Source organism: Cucurbita moschata, unplaced genomic scaffold (genome assembly GCF_002738365.1).
Source record: "Cucurbita moschata cultivar Rifu unplaced genomic scaffold, Cmos_1.0 Cmo_Scf00009, whole genome shotgun sequence".
NCBI lineage: Eukaryota > Viridiplantae > Streptophyta > Magnoliopsida > Cucurbitales > Cucurbitaceae > Cucurbita > Cucurbita moschata.
Window position 1 is genome coordinate 5,114,765 of NW_019268525.1, and position 14,514 is coordinate 5,129,278.

The 14,514-nt window shown below is 33.6% G+C and overlaps 4 protein-coding genes across 5 annotated transcripts; 2 read left to right on the forward strand and 2 right to left on the reverse strand.

Annotated features, from left to right (window-relative positions):
• Positions 1–1,133: 1,133 nt before the first annotated feature.
• LOC111447974 (fatty acid desaturase 4, chloroplastic) lies at positions 1,134–2,543 on the forward strand. The gene has a single exon (XM_023087393.1). It carries the CDS (start codon positions 1,467–1,469, stop codon positions 2,421–2,423), a length of 957 nt encoding a protein of 318 aa, XP_022943161.1. The 5' UTR covers positions 1,134–1,466; the 3' UTR covers positions 2,424–2,543.
• LOC111447975 (vacuolar protein sorting-associated protein 22 homolog 1) lies at positions 2,484–6,196 on the reverse strand. Its single transcript, XM_023087394.1, has 7 exons — positions 6,031–6,196; positions 5,740–5,850; positions 5,188–5,323; positions 4,390–4,544; positions 3,069–3,176; positions 2,899–2,988; positions 2,484–2,817 (listed from the first exon to the last, which is right to left on the reverse strand). The coding sequence occupies exons 1-7, from the start codon at positions 6,079–6,081 to the stop codon at positions 2,716–2,718; spliced, it is 753 nt and encodes a 250-aa protein (XP_022943162.1). The 5' UTR covers positions 6,082–6,196; the 3' UTR covers positions 2,484–2,715.
• A 621-nt stretch (positions 6,197–6,817) lies between these two features.
• Positions 6,818–8,873, reverse strand: LOC111446890. The gene is made up of 2 exons (XM_023085810.1): positions 8,613–8,873; positions 6,818–7,305 (listed from the first exon to the last, which is right to left on the reverse strand). The coding sequence occupies exons 1-2, from the start codon at positions 8,764–8,766 to the stop codon at positions 7,022–7,024; spliced, it is 438 nt and encodes a 145-aa protein (XP_022941578.1). The 5' UTR covers positions 8,767–8,873; the 3' UTR covers positions 6,818–7,021.
• Positions 8,874–12,031: 3,158 nt separating this feature from the next.
• LOC111447421 (probable serine/threonine-protein kinase PBL23) lies at positions 12,032–14,395 on the forward strand. 2 transcript variants are annotated; one of them, XM_023086584.1, is made up of 6 exons: positions 12,032–12,173; positions 12,538–12,635; positions 12,785–12,966; positions 13,075–13,264; positions 13,481–13,872; positions 13,947–14,395. In XM_023086584.1, the coding sequence occupies exons 4-6, from the start codon at positions 13,144–13,146 to the stop codon at positions 14,256–14,258; spliced, it is 825 nt and encodes a 274-aa protein (XP_022942352.1). In that variant the 5' UTR covers positions 12,032–12,173; positions 12,538–12,635; positions 12,785–12,966; positions 13,075–13,143; the 3' UTR covers positions 14,259–14,395. The 2 variants fall into 2 exon arrangements, with proteins under 2 accessions (XP_022942352.1, XP_022942351.1); XM_023086583.1 differs by lacking the exon at positions 12,032–12,173 and having other exon boundaries at positions 12,181–12,635.
• Positions 14,396–14,514: the final 119 nt, after the last annotated feature.

Sequence of the window (14,514 nt, forward strand, 5' to 3'; positions counted from 1 at the left end):
TATGATGGGTGATGAAAGAGATCATCGATAAGTATGTATATATATACAAGTTTTGTTATTGGGTTTGCTAATTAGGACAAAAATTGAAAGGTTGTCAAAACTTGATGTGGTGGGAATGTTGTTCGGAGTTCGTTTGAGTTGCTAACACGTCACATGATACTAAACTGATCAAAACATCTTAATCCCTAAAATTATTTCAAACATCTTAATCCCTAAAATTATCTAAATTCTGTTTGGAGAATGTACACTTCTTTAAAATCAAGGTCACAGGCAATTTTTTTTTCTTTTTCTTTTTTGAAGTAAGATGAGTTAAAGGTATATGAAAGATACAATATTTAAAAACTTCAATCAATCCTTCAAGTTGATCGTCAAACGAAGGGCTCATCCAACGGGATCAACAAGTGAAGGACTGATCTAAGAAAATTAATAAATCATGAATCTGGGACGCATCCCTATCCATACCAATCTAGGTCACATGATTGGTATGAAATTGTGTAGTTACCCATCTAGGCAACAAAATCATATGTGACAACTCATTAATCGAGATGAGGCATCCCACCAACCTAGGCGAAACATCCCACTAATTAAGGTGAGGACCGCGAGATCATAGTGTACCGAAAATATAGAGAGGTCTCAAGTGACTTAAGGCACAAATAGCTAGATTCGATTAATTTCTTGTGGTGGTACCTAGCTAAAAGAGCATTGTGTTGGTTTCATGGTTCTAGTTGTATTGTATTATTAAATGAATCCAAGTTGTTAGGTCTAATCTTAAATCAAGGGCATAAATCCTAAGTTCATGAATCTTTCTCTATGAAGTTTAACTCGAGTAATAAGTGCGCAATAGTACAACACAAATATATATGTACATATGTATATCTCATAAAAAATTTACGTCATAATAAGTATAGAAGCATACTCCTAAGATCATAATTTAGAGTATCATAAGCATCCATCAAATTTTACTTTTTTTTTATTTTAACTTTTTCGGATCATAATTTGAACAATTGGTTAATAAGTATATGTAACTTCATATTTAAAAGTTATGGATAAAATTTTACAATAAAAATTAAAAATAATCGTTTGAAACGAAGACTAAAATGAGCCAAACTTAAAAGACTCACTTTTATTTATTTATTTTTTCCTTCCTAAAATAGTTTGGCACAGAATTCAATATTTATACGGTAGTTTCCAAACCGCCCAAAAGGAGTTAATCTCAACCTCTGCGTCTCTATCTTCAACCAAAGAATGGGTTCAGAAATTTGTGGTTTCAAAACCTGTAACTTGCGTATGCTTAAACGGCATAGACTGTTCCACGTAGTCTAAAAAGCTTTCCACAAACAATACCATTGATCCTATGTGCATTCCTGTTCGCCACTAATTCAACTCAACAGACTTCACAATATTTTGGCACTCTTCATTCCTCTGTATTGCTTTCTTCTTCTTCTTCTTCTTCTTCCTCCTTTCCAATGTCGATCTTAGTTCAAAACAAGTTCCTATTGAGCTCCAAAACACATGTTAGCCTGTGGAGCCCTGCGATTCAACGCAAATTTGTCTGCTGCATAGCCAATACCACAGTCAATGTTGCTGCTGCTACCACCGCCGCCGCCAAACCCAAGCACGGTGATGGCCAACTAGTCATTGAACGAGAGCCTTTATCTCCTACTACACCTGTATTGCCCAATTCCTCCACCTATTATTCTGTTCTTAATGATCCGAGTTTACAATCGACCTGGAGTCATCGTGTGTGGGTGACAAGTGGGTGCACCATAGTGCTAATCTCTTTAGCAAAATCAATAGCAGGTGCAGCCAGTACACATACCTGGCTTGAGCCTGCTTTAGCAGCATTGGTAGGCTACATTTTAGCTGACCTTGGATCTGGGGTTTACCATTGGGGCATCGATAACTATGGCGACCCCTCAACTCCAATTTTTGGCACCCAAATAGAAGCATTCCAAGGCCATCATAAGCGGCCATGGACAATCACAAAGCGTCAATTTGCCAACAATCTGTATGCTTTGGCACGAGCTGTGACTTTCACTGTACTTCCTATAACCCTTGCATTTAATGACCCTATTCTTCATGGTTTCGTTGCCGTATGCTCAGGCTGTATAATGTTCAGCCAACAGTTCCATGCATGGGCTCACGACAAAAAGAGTCAACTACCACCACTCGTAGTAGCAATGCAAGATGCTGGCCTGCTAGTGTCGCGATTGCAGCATTCTGCACATCATCGTCCACCCTATAACAACAACTACTGCATAGTAAGCGGAATTTGGAATAAGCTTTTAGATGAAACAAGGGTTTTTGAGGCATTAGAGATGATCCTGTTCTTCAAGCTTGGGGTGAGACCAAGATCTTGGACCGAGCCTCATTCCGAATGGACAGAAGAGACTGAGATTATAGAACAAACTACAGCATATTAACCGTGTTCTTTGTTCGATCATAATATGTTTTTCCTTGCAGAATGGAAGGACACAAAATTGTTTATTTGGAATATCTTCACATGTAAACTATATATATATAATGATTTGTTCTTTGCAGAAGTGCTTTTTCTTTATGCATTGTCCATCCAAATTCAACTAAAAGAAATAAATAAAACATAGGAGGAAATGAAAAACAACAGTACTTCTGACACAAAATGTAAATGATACATTTGCTTTGTGACATTCTATCGTACCACATACCATAGTTCTTGTTTTGTCCAAAATTATGATGTCAGGCATCAGTGCCGAGTAAAGATGAAATAGGAGAAACACAAGGAAACCAATAACGACGTCTACCATCACGATGGCCATCATCAATCATTGCAAGACCTTCCTGGAAAATTGCAAAAATCTTTTACAGATGCAATGTCTAATAGTGCTAGATAAAAGAAAAGAAAAGTGAGCTAAAACTTACATCCAGGAGAGTATCGAGGGCATCAACTGCACGACCAGAAGTCCAAGAAAGTCGTCTCTCTACCTCCTCAACAGTTACATAGCCTTGAGCCTGAGAGAACAGTTGTGGTATTGGGATTATTCTCTTTGTAACACAAATATATTGCAGTAAGGGCTGAATGGGAAAGTAACCTGGGCAAGCTCAAGAATTTCATTGTGGTCTTTGTTCAACTCGGTTGGAACTGACCGGACAAGTTTTTTCTTGCCAACAGTAATTACCTCAAAACCACTTCCTAATATCTGGAGTAAATTATCAGAATGCCAGTGTAAGAACTCCAGGATGCCACTTCGTAAATCAACAAGATATATACTCCATTCAAAATAAAATATTTTACATTAAATAACAAACAATAACAAAAGTGCTCCAAGGAAAACATTAGTTAAGCACATAAATATTTGTACCACAAAAAGCACATAAACTATTCTGGTAAGATCTCCCCCAGCAACATAACATAAAGGTAAGATTTTAGTTGGAATCAACCTACCCAAGAGGAGAAAATTTTCCTGTGAGAATAACTACTTCCATCTCAGTCATCCCAAAAATGAAGAAAACTTTATCCCGCCAAAAAAGAAAGTACTGATGCCCACATTGATTTTGATGCATCGAGTTTATTCATATATTGATGAATAAATCACGGAACTTGTAGAAACTATTTGAATATTGAATGAAATTTATATACATCTTTTCTAAATGTAAAAATACGTTTAAAGTACTTGTGTATATGAATGTAAATGAATAATGGGTATCTTGCTTATTGTATACAATTTAAATATTAATATTACTATTACCAATTTTAAACTAAGAAAATTAATTAGAGGTACGATGATATATATAAAGGCAAAAATCTATTTATGCCCCTAAACATTAGAGTTGTATTAATCAAAATTGTAAACTAATAATTGTATCAATTTAAACCCAACATGCTCATAAATGAATATTTAGACTCTTCATTCGTGATTTATAGCTATTTCACTCGATTCCATTTACAACTAGCTAAAAGCATTTAAATAAAATTATTCATCTCCCAAAAGTCTTACCAAAGTAACAATAAAAATTATCACAAAGTTCTTCTTAATAAGTAGAGAAAAATATAAGAAGATAATAAAATGAAAAATTGTTCATAGTAAAAATAAAAATAAAAAAAGAAAAAACCTACTATCTATTGTGCCTAGCATTTCTCTCTAATTTATGTTAATTTCTACATGTACAGAAGTCTTATACATGTGTGAAAGCTATCCATCAACAATTTTAAAATGAAATAAGAATTGAGTTATATACCCTCCAAATTTAGAGGTATAAATTAAATTTTTTCCCCTAAATATAAAGAGCGAAATAAACCATATAAACAAGAATTGAGTTACATGTAAATGACTTTCAATGTAAATCTTAAAATTAAGATTCTTTTACACAGTAATAATGGATATTCACAGACATGCGGGAAAATGTCAATACCTTCAGTTTACTTATAGCACGCAGGCAGTCATCCTCAGAAACAGCTTCACGATCACTTTTTCTTCTCTGCCGAAGCAAGGTACAAAGTTCTTGTAAGCTAATCAAGCCTCCATTGTGGGGTCTTGTAGACAAGCAAATGTCAACAATTTGCACTCCTGTCTAGCAAAATAGTTTAATTACATTTAGCAAACACATCCAGCAAGAAGATTGAGATATACTAGAACAATTACTCTTAATAATAATTTATTCTTTGTCAACTGTTAATATCTTTAATCAATAAGCAAAGAAAACACATTCTGAATTTCATATGAGAAATTTAAAATTCATTACTGGGCTAAAATACCATTGTTTTTACATCACACTTCTAGAGTGCGGGAAGTTCTCCTTCCAAGTTCTAGGTCAGAACAAGAATAAAGAGGCTACTATATATATATATATATATAGAAGCAACTAAGCTATTCCCCCTGATTTGTCAACTCGAGAAGAAATCCAAATGAAAATTCCTTGACCTAGACACAGAGGACTAGCATAGCATGTCAACGCAGACATAACCATGAGCCGGAAACCAAACTGCTATAAGAATTTTACATGCCATCAACTTCAGGCCAAGTTTCCCTTTAAGCAAAAGAAATATCTTCTAAAGTTTGAGAAGAAACATCGTGCAAACAATATAAGATAACAATAAATCACTAGAATACACCTATCAAGAAAGCGAGAGACACATCAATCCCTCCTTTGACATGATAAGTCACAAAACTTTCTTTTACTTCAATCTGAAAAGATCAAATGCATACCTACCAATCTCGTAATAGAAATCACCAATGCCTAATAGCTCTGCCCAAAACCCCTTGTTAGAGGCCAAGGGATCTACTCCAACTTTAGCACACATTTCATGAAACTGTGATCTGAAAGCCGGGTTCTTGCTGATATCTTTCTGCACAAATCAAATTAGTGACTTGAAGTTCAATTTTATTAAGGTGGAGAGAAACTGACACTACTTTGCCAGGGCCAAAAAGGAGAGAACCATGAAACAACACAATAAGCAATCGAGCAGCATTCACTAGTTTTTGGTTCAGGAATAATTTGGAAGCAAGAATAAGCCGCCATTACAAAGTCGAAAGAGTAGTACAATAATTTTCCAACTCCAACGTGAACAAAGGAAGCATTAATCCAAGGGAAAGCATCCAGCAACAGTCTTAAATTTGTAATCACTTTAATATTGAGAAAAATAATTTCTAATTAAATAAAGTAGATCTCAAATCTTAAGTCAGAAATTCCAGCAGATAGCTTCATTCATCTTATAAATTTGATAGCAAAATACTGGAAAGGAGTTGTGGGAGGAATAAAGACCTTGTGTTTGCGCGCGAAATCCTCTAACTGAGATCGAAAGGTGGAGAGCTGCTCCTTCATCATATCGGTTCTGAGCTTCGCTACATTTTCACCCAGCTGACGGTATTGGTCCTAGAAATAAATATTATCATCGCCGGTTAATCAATGGAAAACACAATCTAAAAAGATGAAAATAACGTCAAAATAAATGGAGATGAACAATAAACCCATAGAAATCCAAATATTTAAGCACTTAAATTGAAAAAATTCACAAATTTTGGAGGAACAGAAATAGATTGAGCAGAAAAGAACCCTCGCTGCCGCAGCCGTCTGCAGACCTCCAATGCCAGGTCTTCTTCTCATTTTCACTTCGATTTCTTTGTGTTTCTCCGATCCAACGCCTCGATATTGGACTCAATCGGGTCTTCAACGAGGTTGAGAACCAGAATTTGACAAATTTTATTTTGGGGACGGGAAAAAAAAAAAAAAGGAATTTGTATTCTTTTTTATATTTTCATTTATCCATTTGGGAGATGTATTTTTTAAACTGTTTTCTAATCCAGTAATGAAAATCGTAGAAATTGTGAAAACTATACTTCCCTTATACAATACAAAGATTTCTAATTCCAAAATTTTAAGAGAAAAATACGTTAAAAAAACATACCAATTTTAATAAATATAATATTATTTTATGTTCTAAATTTAATTTATTTTGGTTCAATTAAAATGTGTAAATACATAAAATTTATTATAAAAAAAATTTACAATTTCCTATAATACCTACAATGGGGGGTCATGCCACCGAGTGGCGACTATTTCCATAAACCAACACATATTCTTTGAAAATGTTTTGTACTTCTTAAAAAAAAAATTCTTAGGTCATTGAACACAGAATTGCTTCAAGTCGAACACAGCTTAATTCTGAAGTTGTTTCTATGATTGAGTCAGCAAAAAGAATTGTACCCCTGGTTAGTATTTAAGTCTTTTTTAAGTGTTATATCCTAAAGAACACTCTCATTCGCGTGTTGTTCAGATATCACACTTTTTAACTCTACACTTTCAATTACCGACTATAATATTGTAAGAAACAAACATCCTATCATATTTCAATATTGAAATTAATTGGTATAGAGACTTCAAACCAGAATTGGTTTATCACAAACTTGAATTTACTTATATTAGCTACTTCACAAAGGCTTACTTATACCCAAACCAGGATATAGCAGATGCAATTTTTCACAAGGAAACACCATTCTGGAACTTCAACCTCACAACCTTATTGCTGATACATTTAAGTAATTTGTCAAATGCAGTATGTTGGCACGCTGCTCGGTCGATATACGAAAGGCCTGACAGTGTGAGAGTGACCAGATGGATGCTTGTAACTGAATTTCACTCCTGCGCTATTGGCACCCAGTTGGGTGCAGTGTTCATGGAAACTGCTGATCGGCCGAGCAAGACATGCATCCCATCGGTCACTCTCCGACATCGTCTCTGCAACAGTGTAGATACCTCTGGAGTTTGTAAATGCCTGGTAGTTTAGAACTTCTCCTGATCTTGTTATGCACAGAACAGCTACTTCAGCACCTGAAAATACCACAGTATTTATACCTCAACTAAACTATCCGAAATGCAACAATGGCAAGAAGAAGAAGATGATGATGAAGATTCATTTCATTTTGTCCCCAAAAAAGATTCCAACACTCAAATTCAACATTTTCTCTGTGGTAATAATATTCAGTTTTATCGACACGGTTAATGCGAAACAAGACAATGAATTGTATGCTCTATTCATTCTTAGTTCTTATCGTATAAACATAACATAGATTCAAATTTCGAGGTTAAAGAACAACTCAGTCATCAGTATCACAAGATGGGAGTTGATTGCTGCAATAGCTAGGACAAACAAAGAAATCGACACTGAGCGTTATCCATCAGAAGGCAATAACGTTCACTTCAATTATCCAACCCAAATGTTCGAATTAAAAGAAGGAATCAAGTTACAAACACAATAAACAGGCGAAGAACTCTTTCCTACAAACTGTAACATAAACGACCTCATTAATCTATTATCTCATAGTTGTGACCAAAGTTATCAAGGTTTTATGAAACATTACTTTGATCTTTCACAAATTCTGAAGAGATTCATCTCTATCAAAAAAGCACACCATTTCTAAGCATTTCCAAAACTAATAAAAAAGAAGGGGCAAGAACTACCAATTTGGCAAAATGGAAAATCCCATGAAAGGCAGTAACCATATGCAATTCATGGCAATCAATCCAGTGGTTGAGGAGACCAGTGGTACTAGCAGAGGGATCAAGCCAGTGGTTGAGACCAGTGGTACTAGCAGAGGGATCAAGCCTAGGTTGAGACCATGGTATGGTTCAGTATTTCTTTTAGACATGACATGTGTATGCATTGGCTACCAATAAGAAACCCTAGGTTAATTTTCCATCATTGTAGATTCTTTTCATCTGGCAGAGGTTTTTCTGTAAAGAGTTTTCTAGGTAAAATCACATATATATTTTCCATTATTTTCCTATATTACTGCTTGCAGAGAATTCAGCATCTTTCATTCAGCCAATTCATATACAAAAACACCAAAAAGGAAGGCCAACTCATTCATTACATAAACAGTTTTACTTGATTTCATTGGCAAACTAAGTTAAACCATTCACAATGCACATAATTCTCCCTTAATTTCTTAACAGTACTTGTATCAGCAGAATCCAGTTAATTCATGGCCAAAAGCAACAATATCAAATGAAATCCCCCGAAAATGGCCGACTCACTAAGAACAAAAACCAAAAGCAGGAAAATCTAGTCGAGGATTTCCCTCCCAGAAACGAAATCTCAAAAGAGAAACAGGAAAGCTTGAAACGAGGAGACAAACCTTGGAGAACATGGTCTTCTGGGCCAATGGAAGAATCGCTACAGACATCGCAGATAACTCGGCCATGGATTTCCCCGGTCCAGGCTCTCGAACCCGAAAAGAAGATGGTGAGAATAATCATGCCCATCAATAGCTTCTTCCTCTGCGATTCCATGGACCTGGCTAGGGGGCTTCAATGTCTTCTTCAGCTCCAAATTTTGTTCTGTCTGCACTGATCAGGAGAAATGTGTCGGTAGCAGCATTTACAAATTAGAGTGTTTCTAGGAATATATGGGTTTGATTTCCTAAAGCTTCAAAATTGCCATTTCGAATTTAAAAATTAGATTTAAAAAGTCTAAATTACTTCTTATTATTATTATTATTATTCAATTTTCTTTTTAATAAAAATAAAATTTTCGTTCATACTTTTAAAAATTTACTCAATTTCAATATATACTTTTAAAAATTACATTCTAAATAATTAAAATTCAATTTTTTAAAATTATTAAATAATAAATAATTATAAAATAAATAAACATAAACAAAAATGTAGTTTTTAAAATTACAATAAATTTGGACGATCTAATTTGAGATAAATTTATAAATGAACATAAAGTTTTCATTTATCTAACCGGCCCAATAGTAATCGGATCCAATTCTTCAGTTTTATGAACCCCAGGCTCTTTATCTTATAAATTGATGTAGCTTCTTTACATTGAAAGTATTTTCGCCAGAGAACTAATCCTTCCTTTTACCCTAATTTCACCATCATCACCGCCGGATCTTCTTTCAAGAAGATGGCTTCGGTAAACCAAGAATTTCCTCCAAGATGCAAGGTCATTGAATCTGAGAGTCTAACGGGGAATGAGAAGAGTTTTCGATATTTAGTGGAAGTAACATCGGTGGAACTTGAACATCGGATTAGTCGATTGGAGCGTCTGTTTGCTGAGCGTGAGCGATTACGAGCAGCGAGATATTGCGACTCGTCTCATCAAGGGCAAAATCAATTCGCGGAAGAAAACTGTGACAGTTGTTGAGGTTTTCCTCTGCTTTAATTCACTTTTCTTTTTTCTATTCGATCACTCTTATTTTTTTCTATTGAATGAATTGTTTGTTGTTCAAGTTAGTTAATATTTGTAATTAGGTTCTTTTTCTTCTATTTGTATATGATAGAATTATTCTTTGAACTCATTGAGTTTAGTTAATGAGAATTCGAAACTCATTTCTTTTAATTGATTTGTGTGGATGAATTGATTCTAAACAATGTTTCATAACTTCTCGCATATAATCGCTTATAATCTGTTGAGTTACTCTCTTGGAGATCTAACAAGTTCCGTAAATAAAATTAAATAATTTAGATAGTTTTTTTTTTTCTTATTAATTCAAATTATTCAAATAATTTTAATCAATTAAATTTTGATTTAATTATGCTTTAAATTTTAGGGTTTTTTTTATTAATAATAAATTTAACTTCACATACTAAAAAAAAATTATTCAAATAATTTTAATCAATCAAATTTTGATTTAATTATGCTTTAAATTTTAGGGTTTTTTTAATTAATAATAAATTTAATTTCACATACTAAAAAAAAATTATTCATATAATTTTAATCAATCAAATTTTGATTTAATTATGCTTTAAATTTTAGGGTTTTTTTTTATTAATAATAAATTTAATTTCACATACTTAAAAAAAATTGAATTCATTAATATTTATAATAAATGTGATTGAAAATTCAATTTTTATTAGGATACAAACTACAACTACTCTTAAAAATAAGTGAAAATATTTTACTAACCAAATCATAAAATATACTAAATATATTATTAACTAAATCAATTTTGAAATCAAATATACCATTAACCAAATTTTAAATATTAACTAAATCAATTTTAAAAATAAAATAAAATATACTATTTAACTAAATTATATATCAAATATATTCTTAATTAAATCAATTTTAAAAATGAGATAGAATATGCTATTAACCAAATCATATATCAAATATCTTCTTAATTAAATCAATTTTGAAAATGAGATATAATTACCTTATATCAAATATATCTTAAAAACTATACTATTAGCTAAATCAATCTTATATCAAATATATCTGAAAAATATACTATTAACTAAATCAATCTTATATCAAGTATACTAAATCCATCTTATATCAAATATACTGAAAAATATACTATTAACTAAATTAGAAATTCAATCTATTAACTAAATCAATCTTATATCAAATATACTATAATTAATCTATTAACTAAATCAACGTTATATCAAATATACTATAATTAATCTATTAACTAAATCAACGTTATATCAAATATACTATAATTAATCTATTGACTAAATCAACCTTATATCGAATATACTATAATTAATCTATTGACTAAATCAACCTTATATCGAATATACTATAATTAATCTATTAACGATACTATTAATCAGATTATTCATCACCTTTAAATAGGATAAAATTATAACTAACTCCTAAAAATAATAGAAAATATTCTACTAACTAAATATAGTATAAGTTACAAAGTCACTCTTAAAAAAATAGAAAATATTCTACTAATTAAATATGAAAATAAAATAAAATATATTAAATATATTATTAACCATAGAAAAAAAATCCAAATTCTATAAAATATATTCCAACAATATCCTGAAATTCCAAATTCAAACATATCATTTTTAATTTAATATTTTTTGTCATAAGTTTTTTTAGTATGAATTTAATATTTAATCACATATTAATCTCAATATAAATCTAAATGTAGTTTAAAATGAGGCAAGTGGACACAGCTAGGAGAGAGGCTGATTATTATGCCGTATTTGTTGATAATAGGAAGAGACTGTATTTGTTGATAATAGTAAGAGACAAGTCTCGATTAAGTTCAAGTCCAAGATATCTGTCCATGAAGCGTTTAAAATGAGACAAGTGGACACAATGAGGAGAGAGGCTGATTATTATGCCGTATTTGTTGATAATAGTAAGAGACAAGTCTGGATTAAGTTCAAGTCCAAGATGTTTGTCCATGAAGCACGGCCTACGGAACGACTGACAAGACTTAAGAAGGCATCCTGATTGGGAGTGAATATTTCGCACGACCTACGGAATGACCGACAAGACTTAAGAACAAGCATGAGAGTGATGCACTTTGTCTTCCCAATCTCTTGCTTCTAAAAATTGCCCTCTCAATTAGATGTTGGTCCAGTCTACTAAGCTGAGCTCCAAGGCTTCACACGGAGCTACTCTCTTATGTTATGGTTTTTTTTAATCTTTTAAAATTCTCAATTTGTTAAAAATTTGTTAAAAATTCTCGGCTAGAACCTTCCATACAAATATTTATTAAATTTAATTTATTATATTAACGAATAATTTATATTTTATACCAACTTATGCGGCAAGCCAAAAGTTGGGAATGTTGGACAGACGCGCGATGAAAACGGCTACTTCGGCTCAACAAGCTTTCCGGAAATGGTGTCTCCTAAACATAGCGAATTTGACCCATTCTGCCTGGAATCAAAACTTGGGGGTTTGGGACTGGAAGAAACAAGAAAAACAAACATCAGCTCCTTTTTCCCGATCGAGAGAGACCAGAAAAGCGAAAACCATCTGGTTTTTTTCCGGGAAATAGCTGGTTTTCTTTTCCTTTCACGTTTATCTCCTCTGTCGGATCCCTTTACAAATTCTTCTTTAATTTTCCTTTTTCTTTTTGGCTTTGTTTGTGGGGTTGACGCTGAAGAGAGCAATTTCCCTTTGTTATTTGCTGATTTTGTTTCATCCCCCACACTCTTTTCTGGTTTTCTGTTATTATGTGCTTTGATTTTCTGGGATTTGTTCAATGCAACTTCTTGACTGTTGTTTGTGACTGACTGCATTTGAGTTGGGGACTTAACAAAAAGGAAGATGAATTGCTTTCAATGTTGCTTGACAGACAAGAAAGTCGATAGAAAATCTCTGAAAAAGAGCATTAAGGAGTATCAGGACACAAAAGCTCTAACCTCTTTTGCCAACATTTCCTTTAAATCTGGTAACCCTTTTGTTCCTTTGCTCCCTTCATCCCAATTTTTTTTACTTTTTTTCATGTTTTTCATATGGCTTGAGGCATTTTGGTGGTGCTTTCTTGGTTGTTTATAATCCTCGATCATATGTGTCATTTGAAAAACTTGGCTGTTGCAGATAGCAGTCGACGAAGGTACATAACTGAGGAGATAAAGAAGTTAGGAAAAGGAAACATCACAGCTCAAACGTTTACATTTGGTGATCTAACCACTGCTACTAATAACTTCGACCATGAAAATCTATTGGGGGAAGGTGGTTTTGGAAGGGTGTACAAAGGCATCCTTGAAAGCACAAAACAAGTATATAATGACACAATCCTTGATTTCATATGTTCCTTCTGTGCAAATTATAAGTGTTCTTGAGTTCTCTATTCATTTTTGTTTCCGTTTTCATCTCGTCTTCCTTAGGTAACAGCTGTGAAGCAACTCGACCGAAATGGATTTCAAGGAAACAGAGAATTCCTTGTAGAGGTTTTGATGTTGAGCCTTCTTCACCATCCCAATCTTGTGAATTTGATTGGGTATTGTGCTGATGGGGATCAGAGGATCTTGGTTTATGAGTACATGGCTCACGGCTCCTTGGAAGATCATCTTCTTGGTATGTCTTAACAATTCCAAATGTTACTGAATTTATATTAGAAATTCTGTTGTTCGTAGATCTAGCAATCTTCCATGATTTACAACAGCCTTTACATATTCTTTTTTCATGTAAATGTTTCATTGATCCGTTGAAATGCCAAAGAAGCTCGATCTTTAGCTTGTCACAACCAAATTTCTTATACTAGCTTCTAAGGTTGGAGCCTCCTATTTTCAGATCTAGCGCCGGATAAGACGCCTCTGGACTGGAAGACGAGGATGAAAATTGCTGAAGGAGCAGCGAAAGGACTTGAATACTTACACGAAACTGCGAATCCTCCTGTGATATATCGCGATTTCAAAGCTTCGAACATATTGTTGGATGATGAATTCAATCCAAAGCTTTCTGATTTTGGTCTTGCAAAGTTAGGTCCTACTGGGGATAAATCTCATGTTTCCACTAGAGTGATGGGAACCTATGGTTATTGTGCTCCTGAATACGCACTCACAGGACAGTTAACAACGAAATCAGATGTTTACAGTTTTGGTGTCGTGTTTCTGGAAATAATAACTGGAAGACGAGTTATAGACAACGCGCGACCAACAGCAGAGCAAAACTTAATCACTTGGGTATGCTGAATAATCTTAATAATCTGTTAAGAGTAAAAACTTGTTAATTCTCAACCATGTTTACTTCATTACAGGCACAGCCTCTTTTCAAGGACAGAAGGAAATTTACACTCATGGCAGATCCAAAGCTAGAAGGAAACTATCCAGTGAAGGCTCTGTATCAAGCTCTGGCAGTGGCAGCCATGTGTTTACAAGAGGAAGCGGGTACACGGCCATTGATCAGTGATGTGGTTACAGCTATCGAATTTTTAGCTGCAGATAAGGATACCGATGCAGACGTAGATGACGAAGAGCCAGGTTTGATATCGGGAGCAGGTTTGGGTTCAGATTCTCCTGATAGAAGTAGTAGTAATGGTGATAAAAATGTTGATGTTGAGGGTGAGTGATGGGAGGTGATTTACAATTTGATTGACTAAAGGGAGAAGACATTTGGAGCTTTGGCAACTGTAACTGGGGCAGCTTGGCTCCCCATTTCCTTCATTCTTTTGAATATTTTCCAGTATGACAAGGCCATTTAAGGATATTGGAGTATTGTTCAAAATCAAATTATAATATGCACTGAGAAGTATACAAAAAAAAATATGATAGAAAATATTTTTATTATTTTGGTCTCAACCGGGATGCAAGTCAGACACCGAACGA

Excerpts from the sequence above, each read along its gene's own strand:
- LOC111447974 (XM_023087393.1), top strand. The coding sequence starts at position 1,467 with ATGTCGATCTTAGTTCAAAACAAGTTCCTATTGAGCTCCAAAACACAT.
- LOC111447975 (XM_023087394.1), bottom strand. The coding sequence starts at position 6,081 with ATGAGAAGAAGACCTGGCATTGGAGGTCTGCAGACGGCTGCGGCAGCG. Across the intron at positions 2,989-3,068 it reads AAATTCTTGAGCTTGCCCAG|GCTCAAGGCTATGTAACTGT; the intron begins GTTACTTTCCCA and ends CTGTTCTCTCAG. Across the intron at positions 2,818-2,898 it reads CCCTCGATACTCTCCTGGAT|GAAGGTCTTGCAATGATTGA; the intron begins GTAAGTTTTAGC and ends GCAATTTTCCAG.
- LOC111446890 (XM_023085810.1), bottom strand. The coding sequence starts at position 8,766 with ATGGAATCGCAGAGGAAGAAGCTATTGATGGGCATGATTATTCTCACC. Across the intron at positions 7,306-8,612 it reads AGAAGACCATGTTCTCCAAG|GTGCTGAAGTAGCTGTTCTG; the intron begins GTTTGTCTCCTC and ends TGGTATTTTCAG.
- LOC111447421 (XM_023086583.1), top strand. The coding sequence starts at position 12,512 with ATGAATTGCTTTCAATGTTGCTTGACAGACAAGAAAGTCGATAGAAAA. Across the intron at positions 12,636-12,784 it reads CAACATTTCCTTTAAATCTG|ATAGCAGTCGACGAAGGTAC; the intron begins GTAACCCTTTTG and ends TGGCTGTTGCAG. Across the intron at positions 13,873-13,946 it reads AGCAAAACTTAATCACTTGG|GCACAGCCTCTTTTCAAGGA; the intron begins GTATGCTGAATA and ends ACTTCATTACAG.